Source organism: Petaurus breviceps, unplaced genomic scaffold, assembly GCF_028583685.1.
Source record: "Petaurus breviceps papuanus isolate PSGF00001 unplaced genomic scaffold, PetGlider_PUasm1.0 458, whole genome shotgun sequence".
Classification (NCBI taxonomy): Eukaryota; Metazoa; Chordata; class Mammalia; order Diprotodontia; family Petauridae; genus Petaurus; species Petaurus breviceps.
The window spans coordinates 716,479-724,753 of record NW_027186345.1 but is presented as its reverse complement, the minus strand read 5'-3'; the positions used below and the strand labels follow the sequence as shown (position 1 = coordinate 724,753).

Here is an 8,275-nt window from a genome sequence, read left to right as displayed (position 1 = left end):
GTGTGTGTGTGTGTGTGTGTGTGTGTGTGTGGAGCCACGGTATGTTTGAGGATGGGTGAAAAAGTTTGAAAGAGTTGCTGTGAAGAGTGGGATAGTGAGTTGATAAGGATGTATGTCATAACTGCATAGCAGTAGTGAGTGCTCAGTTGAAGTTGTGTAATATAAATGTGTAGTGAACCCAGGAAGAATAGTTGCACAAATTTCTTGATCTTCATTCAGCAGCATATGTGTAGGAGTGAAAGTGAAAAATTGTGGAATGATCCAAAGCTGAGAATTGGCTGGGCATAATTGGTGATGTGATAAGGGTCTAGGTATTCAAGAGAAGAGGATAGTGCATAGTTGAATTGGTTCACCAAGGTGTCAAGATGGGGAGAAGAAGAGAGAGAGGTTAGTATAGGAGATATGGCCTGGGATATCGAGGGGTCAAGGGATTGGAGATCATAGTGCAGATCCAAAGTAGAGTTTTATAAGGGAAAGCAGAGGGAGACGTGAAAAGCCAATAAAAATTATGGCTGAATAAAAGTATTTTAGAATTCTTGAACACAGAAGTGGTATATTTTTACAGGTGATGGCAAGGTCAAGCATATGCCCTACATCTCTATGTGTAGCTGAGGTAGAATGGACAATTAACTCATGGGAAGTGAATAGGTTGAAGAACTGAGTGGTTAGTGTTTGAGGGAGAGTTAATATGTATGATGAAGTCCTCTATTAAGAGCAGGAGTTGGGGAGAAGAGGAAATTGTGAACCAGGTACTGAAGGGGAGTGACTTAGGAGATCTGTAGGCAACAGCTACCAGGATTTTAATTGGGTGGTAGCTATGATAACCATGAATCTCAGAAGAAGAAAGGTTACTGAGTGATAAAAGTAAAAGGAGGTCCTAGAAGTGACAATAGGGAGCAAGGAGCACTTTAGCTCCCCCACCTCAACTAGTGAGCAGAGGAGAATGAGTTAAGGTGCAGATAGTACTGGAAAGAATGACTAGGGAGGCAGTGTTATCACAGGTGGTTGAGGGGGAGTCAGGTTTCAATAATTGGTAGATGAAGGGAGTGAAGAGGAAAAGATTTCAGATGAAGGGAAAATGTGTTGCCTATGGAACAGGCATTCTACAGGGCACAGTGAAAGCGCAAGGTGGTGTTTGACTAAAACTTTGGGGTGGGAGGGGTGAGGGGATGGGAGTGAGGAATCTGGTGAGAGGGTGTGAGAAACTGGATTTGGATGATGATATATGGGAGTTCAGAGTCACTGGAGTGTGAAGGGTATGACCAGGTGTGAAAATCTTCACCATTGAGTGGAGGGTGCCATTCCTGAAGTTGGAGATCAGGCAGGAGGCAAGTGCAATATGAAATGGGAACAACAAGATGAGATGGTCACATGGGAGGCCCTTCTTCACAACTCCTCTCCAATAGTTGAAGATTAGACAGGAAAAGGTAGCAGGTGGAGATGGAAGTCAAACCTGCACAACAGGAGAAATAAGTCTCCTTTTTCACCAGTTTTCCTCTTCCCCTTCTCTTAAAGGACAGAGAAAGCAGGAGATGGAAAATTTGAAGTCAGAGGGTAGGTTGATTCTTTTTGCCCTAGGGTTATCTATATCCCAGTTGGGAGATTAGACTGGCAGAAGCTGGAAGTTGCCTTCTGCTGTTACATATGAAGTCATTGCTTTGGGGTTGATGGAAGAAACCAGTGTTCAGAGGAATTCTGGGCTCCTCTTCTCACATAAGGATACCAGCTATGAGGTGGCAGCGGAAGTGGTAGACTCACAGCACATGGAAAAATCCTTTGGGGCATATATGGAAGACACCTTCTCTCACCCGTTCTTATCTTTCCTCAAGGGACATGCTAGGCCAATATGAAAAGGGAGGATTATATGAAATCTAATGAGCAATACAGTAGATAGAGTACTGGGCCTGGAGTCAGAAAGATCTGAGTTCAAGTCCAGCTAGGGTTATAGGAAGAAAACACAAAGACTTTGGTATCTTTAAATCAGAGAAAAATAAAATATCTTCTGATGGTTTTCAATGGTGTCAAACTTAAACTCTGCATAAAGGCAGAAGATGAGGGCTGTAAAAAAAATGAGTAGAATTATTGATTAGGGTGTCATTTGTATTTGGAGCATTGTATTAGGTGTTGGTATTTTATCTTAACAGCCTTTGAAAAAGTAATTTCAAGGGAGGCCAAATTGGGGAAGGAGGTAGTCAGAACCAAAACACTTTTGAAGAGGGACAGGGTGAAAGGAGAGAGAGAATAGAATAAAGGAGGGTGGGAGGATAGAATGGAGGGAAATACAGTTAGCAGCAGTAACTGTTAAAAAAATTTGAAGCAACTTTCTCTGATAGAGGTCTCCTTTCTCAAACACATAGAAAACAGTCAAATTTATAAAAATGAGAGCAATTCCCCGACTGATAAATGATCAAAAGATATGAACAGTTTTTAGATGGAAGTAATCAAAGTTATCTATAGCCATGTGAAAAAATACTCTGACTCACTCTTGGTAAGAGAAATGCAAATTAAAATAATTCTGAGGCACTACTACCTCATACCTATTAGATTGGCTGATAGGATGGGAAAGGTAAGTTACAAATGTTGGAGGAAAGGTGGGGAAAATGAGACTAATGCACTTTTGGTGGAGTTGTGAACTGATTCAACCATTCTGCAGAGCAATTTGGAACTATGCCCAAAGGGATATAAAACCATGTATACCCAATAACCTAGCAATATCACTAGTAGGTTCATATCCCAAAAGAGATTAAAAAACCCAAACAGAAAAGGACATATATGTACAAAAATATTTATAAGAATTCATTTCTGGGGACAAAGAATTAGAAATTGAGGGGATTCCCATCAACTAGGGAATGGCTAAACAAATTGTAGTATGTGTAAACAATGGATTACTATAGTATTATAAGAAATGATGAACAGGATGGTGTTCGAAAAACCTGGAAAGACTTGCATGGGCTGATGCAAAGTGAAATGTACAGAAATATTGTAGAATGCTCATCTGTGAATAACTTAGCTAATCTCAGCAATACAAGGATCCAAGACAACTCTCAAAGACTTATGATGAAAAACACTATCCATCCCCAGAGAAAGAACTGATGGTGTTCAGGTACAGATTGGAGCACACTTTCTTTTATTAGCTGTCTTTATTTTTCTTGAGAGTTTTTTTTGTCTGTTTTCTTTCACAATATAATTATTATGTATATGTTTTGTGTGACTACATAAGTATAACTTATATTGAATTGCTTGCCTTCTCAATAAGGGGGTTTGGAGAGAGAAAGGAAGAGAATTTGGAACTCAAAGTTCTAAAACAAATGTTAAAATTTGTTTTTACATGTTACTGGGGGGGAATAAAATTTTTTTTTTAAAAAGTTATTTCAATAGAGTTGTGAATGCACACAATAGATTGCATGAGGTTGAGCATAGAATGTATAGTAAAGGCATTAGGAAGAGAGAATTCTTTTGTTTTTTTGGAGGGGAGAGGGCAGGGCAATTGGGGTTAAGTGATTTGCCCAAGGTCACATGGCTAGTAAGTGTTAAGTATCTGAGGTCACATTTGAACTCAGGTCCTCCTGACTCCAGGGCCCGTGCTCTATTCACTGTGCCACCTAGTCGCCCCTAGAGAGAATTTTTAAAAGGATTTTAGTAGTGGAAAAGACAGATAGAATGGTATCTGAATTAAGAGTTCAGACTTAAACATATTGAAAGACTCATGGATGACTGCTGAGGCAAAGACTTAGAGTAGATGGGAGAGAATGGTTTTGAGAGATGGAAATGGAAATGAGGAACTGAAGAACCTCATTAGTTGACCTCAATCTGTTCCATTCCTTGAGGATGAAGACCTAATCTTTACATTTTTCTTAGCATCTAGCCTTGAACATATATGATGTCTAATTATGTATGTGCTTAATAACTATTTGTTAAGTTGTTGGAGATAGATAAAAAACAACCAGACAATGGCAAGTTATTATCAAGTGCTAGATTGTGTAGTGCACAATAACAAGAACTACAGAAATTCAAAGATGCCATGTGTTTCTAATTGTGAGATAACAGCCCTGAGAAGAGAAGAATTTTCTTATTATAATTTTCCCATTGAACAGGTAGGGTGAGGCCATATGAAGATCTGCATAACATGAGTTTGGATTTGATCCAGTAGACAGGAGGGAGCCCCTGTAAGTCCTAGAGCAAGGAAATGGCAAGAGTAAAGCAGTTAAAGCATCATTATAGATGAGGTTAGCCTCAATATGTGGGATAGGTTAGGACAGAGAGAGAGAGAGAAGAGACAAAGAGACTAGTATAGAGCCTAATGCAATGAGTGTGATATAATGAGGGGTGGGACCTCAGAAATGGAGCCAGCCAAGTGAACTTGGGTGGTGCTACTGGAAAGGGAGAAAAAGGAATAAAGCCAAGGGATGTTTGCAGGAAACAATAAGATTTCCTGACTGGATGGATAAGAGAAGAGGAAAGAGGGTACTAGAGATATTGTGGCTCAACTAATAGAAAGGGTAAGTGACCTAGTTTGGGGTTACAGTGAGAAGGCTGCTTTTGAATGTGTTGCCTTTGACTCAATAGAGAGATGTCTGAACTAAAATTAAATCTGAACTCCTGTCCTGGCCCCCAGACATAGCCCTTCCTCCATCTTCTCCTCCCCATTCTCAAAAATACATGACAGATGCATGTTGCTTAGTTTTCTACTGTGTGTTGCTGTAGCTCTATAAAAACAATGTGGTTTTTTTGAGCAAATTCTGTGATTAAATCAAGCAGCAGCTTTGATATTTACAAACACATTGCAGCTGCATTCAAAATGCAATCTGCCAAGCCCCTCAGGAATCTAAAGGACTCTCCTCATCCAAGACAAGCTCCACCAGTTGGGCCAGGAGGAATGGGACATCACCTCTAGGGCCTTTGGATCAGAAGTTCTCCTACCTCCTTTCACTTGCAAATTTTGTGCTTCATTTTCTCTGGCAAAACCTAGCTTTCTGAAAACCTTCCCTTTCTAAATTGGTAGCAAGATTAACTAGGCTCTAAACTTTCCTCCCATGACCCAAACGAAGAGAGATGTGAACCTAGTTATAAGTCCTTTGTGAGGTGTTCCAGAATTCTTTGCCAAGCTATAATGAAGGGAATAAGCATTTGTTAAGCCAGACACTGTGCTAAACTCTTTATAAATATCATCATAACTTGCTTAGGGTTACACAGTTAATACATGTCTGAGGCTGGATTTGAACTTACATCTTCCTGACTCTAGGCCTAGCTTTGTATCCACTATGCCGCCTAGATGCTTAAATTTTGACCAAGTCTGCCAAGAATTCCCCACCATGATCTTTTGGCTTTTCTTGTTTTAAAATTTACACTTATAAAGCATATTAGTCATTTATTCATGGCTCACTCTTGAGGATACTGTATGGTCAGAAAAGTTTAGAAGACAAAAGGAGCATTGTCATGGGAATGCTTTTCAAATACATACTTTTAAAAAGTATTTTTGTTGTTGTTGTGGCTCAGGAGGTCTACCCTTTCTGTTGGAGACTGAGCCTATAAAAATGGAAGCTGGAGCTGAATTTGGCAAAGTGTGTTTGTCGTTTCCAAGGTAAATCTGCTATTCTCTGCATGCTGAAAAATGGCATGCTTCCTCCATTCAAAATTACACTTCCTACACAACATACGTTGCCCTTGTCACTGACTTCCTCGGTACCCTGGAAGAGCTAAGAAGCCTGCTGCACAGAATGAAACTCCTTTCTGCCCTGAGGATGAGATCAGTGAGGTCATCACTGACGTTTTAACTGCCTCCTTGGGATTATCAGAGAAGAACTCTGGGTCAGTCTCTTCAGAAGACCTCTTGACATTTAGTTTCCCAAGATGCCCGATAGACATTGCCCCAAATGAGTTACTTGTAGCACATTGTTTAGGAAAACAGAATGCCAAAAATCTCAAGCAATGAAAAGAAGAAAGATTCAAATAATGGAGCTTTTTTTTTCTTCTAAAAACAAAAGTTTTCTGTCTGGAGGCACAGATGGTAGAAAAGCAAATAGACAGATTGGTTCCTGGTGCAGCACAGACTTAGACTTACCAGATTCAGCACTGTCAAGTATTTCCACTGGCCTCCATACGGGAACATTTGTGATAATTGCTGCTCTGCTCCTTGGAAGGAGAAATAACAGTTGATGAAAATATACCAGCCCCAAACAAGGAAGTGGCATACGCACACAGACACTCCTGCCATGACTTAGCTCAGACCAAGGGACTCAAAGCAGTTTTTCTGTTCAGTTTAGAATCCAGAATATTTGCAACCTTTGACTCTGCTGTGTGCTCAGTAAGATTACCATCTCCACCCACTCCTGGGGAAGGTGATTTCAACACTAATGAACTTTGCTGCTTCTTCTAGAGCTCTTTCCTAATAAATTTGGGAAACAGGATTATTGATGGGCTTTAGAGCCAGTATCTAAGGCCATTCAAAATTATGCCAGATCAGTTTTAGGCTTACATAAATTTGAAATGTCTTCCTTCCTTCCTTCCTTCCTTCCTTCCTTCCTTCCTTCCTTCCTTCCTTCCTTCCTTCCTTCCTTCCTTTCTCTCTCTCTCTTTCTTTCCTTCTCTCTCTCTTTCTTTCTCTCTTTCTTCCTCTCTTCCTTTCTTCCTCCCTTTCTTTCTTTCTTTCTTTCTCTCTTTCTCTCTGTCTTTCTCTCTCTTCCTTTCTCTCTCTCTTTCTTTCTTTCTCTTTCTTTCTTTCTTTCTTTCTTTCTTTCTTTCTTTCTTTCTTTCTTTCTTTCTTTCTTTCTTTCTTTCTTTCTTTCTTCTTTTCTCTGTTCCTTCCTTTCTTCCTTTCTCTTCTAGAAGCAGAAGAATTCTTGAAAATCTCCATTGTAACTGAACTTTGCACTATTTAGTTGTTTGGGAGGAGACACAGAAGCAGCCCTTTCACTGGCCGCTTTACCAAAATCTGATTTTGTCATCAACCATACTGTAGTGACATACTTCATTAGGTTTTATTTTTCATCTTCACTGTCCAGTGACAAACAAATTGTCCCAAGAAAATGAAAAAGAATATTCATCAGCCCTATGAAACCAAACAGGAAACTAACACAGTGAGAGTGAGGTTCTGGCAGATAAAAGAGCCTTATCTGAAAGTACCTTTGACCTTCCCATGCAAGATATGTACATATATCATTATATACAAGATAAACAAAAGGCAAAAAAAAAAGGTGGAGGGGGGCAGCACTACCTGTTTATAGAGATATACCATTAATTTCCTGGGCCTCAGTTTCTTCATCTGCAAAGTGACAGGGAGTGGTGGCCTAGGTCACCAAAGGTGCAGAACCTCTCTGTCTCCTTTTTCTCATGTATAACTTGTTCAGTTATTTCAGTCACGTTTGACTCTTCATGACCCCATTTGGGGTTTTCTTGGCAAAGATACTGGGATGGTTTTGCCATTTTCTCCTCCAACTCATTTTACAGATATGGAAACTGAGACAAATAAAGTTAAGTGACTTTCCCAGGGTCGTGCAGCAAGTCTGAGGCCAGATTTGAACTCATGAAGATGAGCCTTCCTGCCTCCAGTCTCACATTCTATCCAATGTGCCACCAAGCTGCCCTGTCTTTAACTACATGCTCTCTTTAGTTCTTTCCAGATAGAAATCTAACATAACTCTATTACTGCTGGTCCCAAATGAGGCTACTCACTGTCTCCTCCTGCCCCCAAGTAGAAGCAATATCCTATCCTAACCCCCTCCACCATACAATCTAGGCTAGGGTGTTTTCTGTTGGGTTTTGTTTTCCCTTGAGCTATTGCAACCACCATTGAGACATTATTGGCTCAAGAGACTTCCTTCCTTTGGCAAGGGAGCTTTTCTTTGCTGAAGTAAACCAAGGTATTCTCAGTGCATATGCTTGTTGAATAGCCTTCCCTTGCAATCCTTGAGTAAATCTGATGTTGTTAACTGTTGAGATACCTGTGAGTATCTCATTTTGTTTCAATATCAAATCTTTTTTTTTCTCTTTTTTGGAGGGCAATTGGGGTTAAGTGACTTGCCCAAGGTCACACAGCTAGTTCTGTGTTAAGTGTTTGAGGCCAGATTTGAACTCAGGTCCCTCCAGGGCCAGTGCTCTATTCACTGTGCCACCTAGCCACCTTTCAATATCAAACCTAAACTATCAGGTGACTGACCTGAGTCAGTCCAGTTCAGAATAAGACATTTCTCAAGTCTAGACCAATTTGCACAGATTGTATTTAGTTCTGGGGGAGCCTGACCTCTGAAGAGAGGGTTTAGACTTCTTTTTCCCTCTC

General features: G+C 40.2%; 1 protein-coding gene across 1 annotated transcript in view; it reads right to left on the bottom strand.

Annotated features, from left to right (window-relative positions):
• ADTRP (androgen dependent TFPI regulating protein) overlaps positions 1 to 6,214 on the bottom strand; it is a 176,111-nt gene extending 169,897 nt beyond the window's left edge. Inside the window, 1 exon segment of the mRNA XM_069101357.1 lies at positions 6,062 to 6,214. Coding sequence (XP_068957458.1) covers positions 6,062 to 6,214 — 153 coding nt within the window.
• Between the last annotated feature and the right edge of the window lie 2,061 nt (positions 6,215 to 8,275).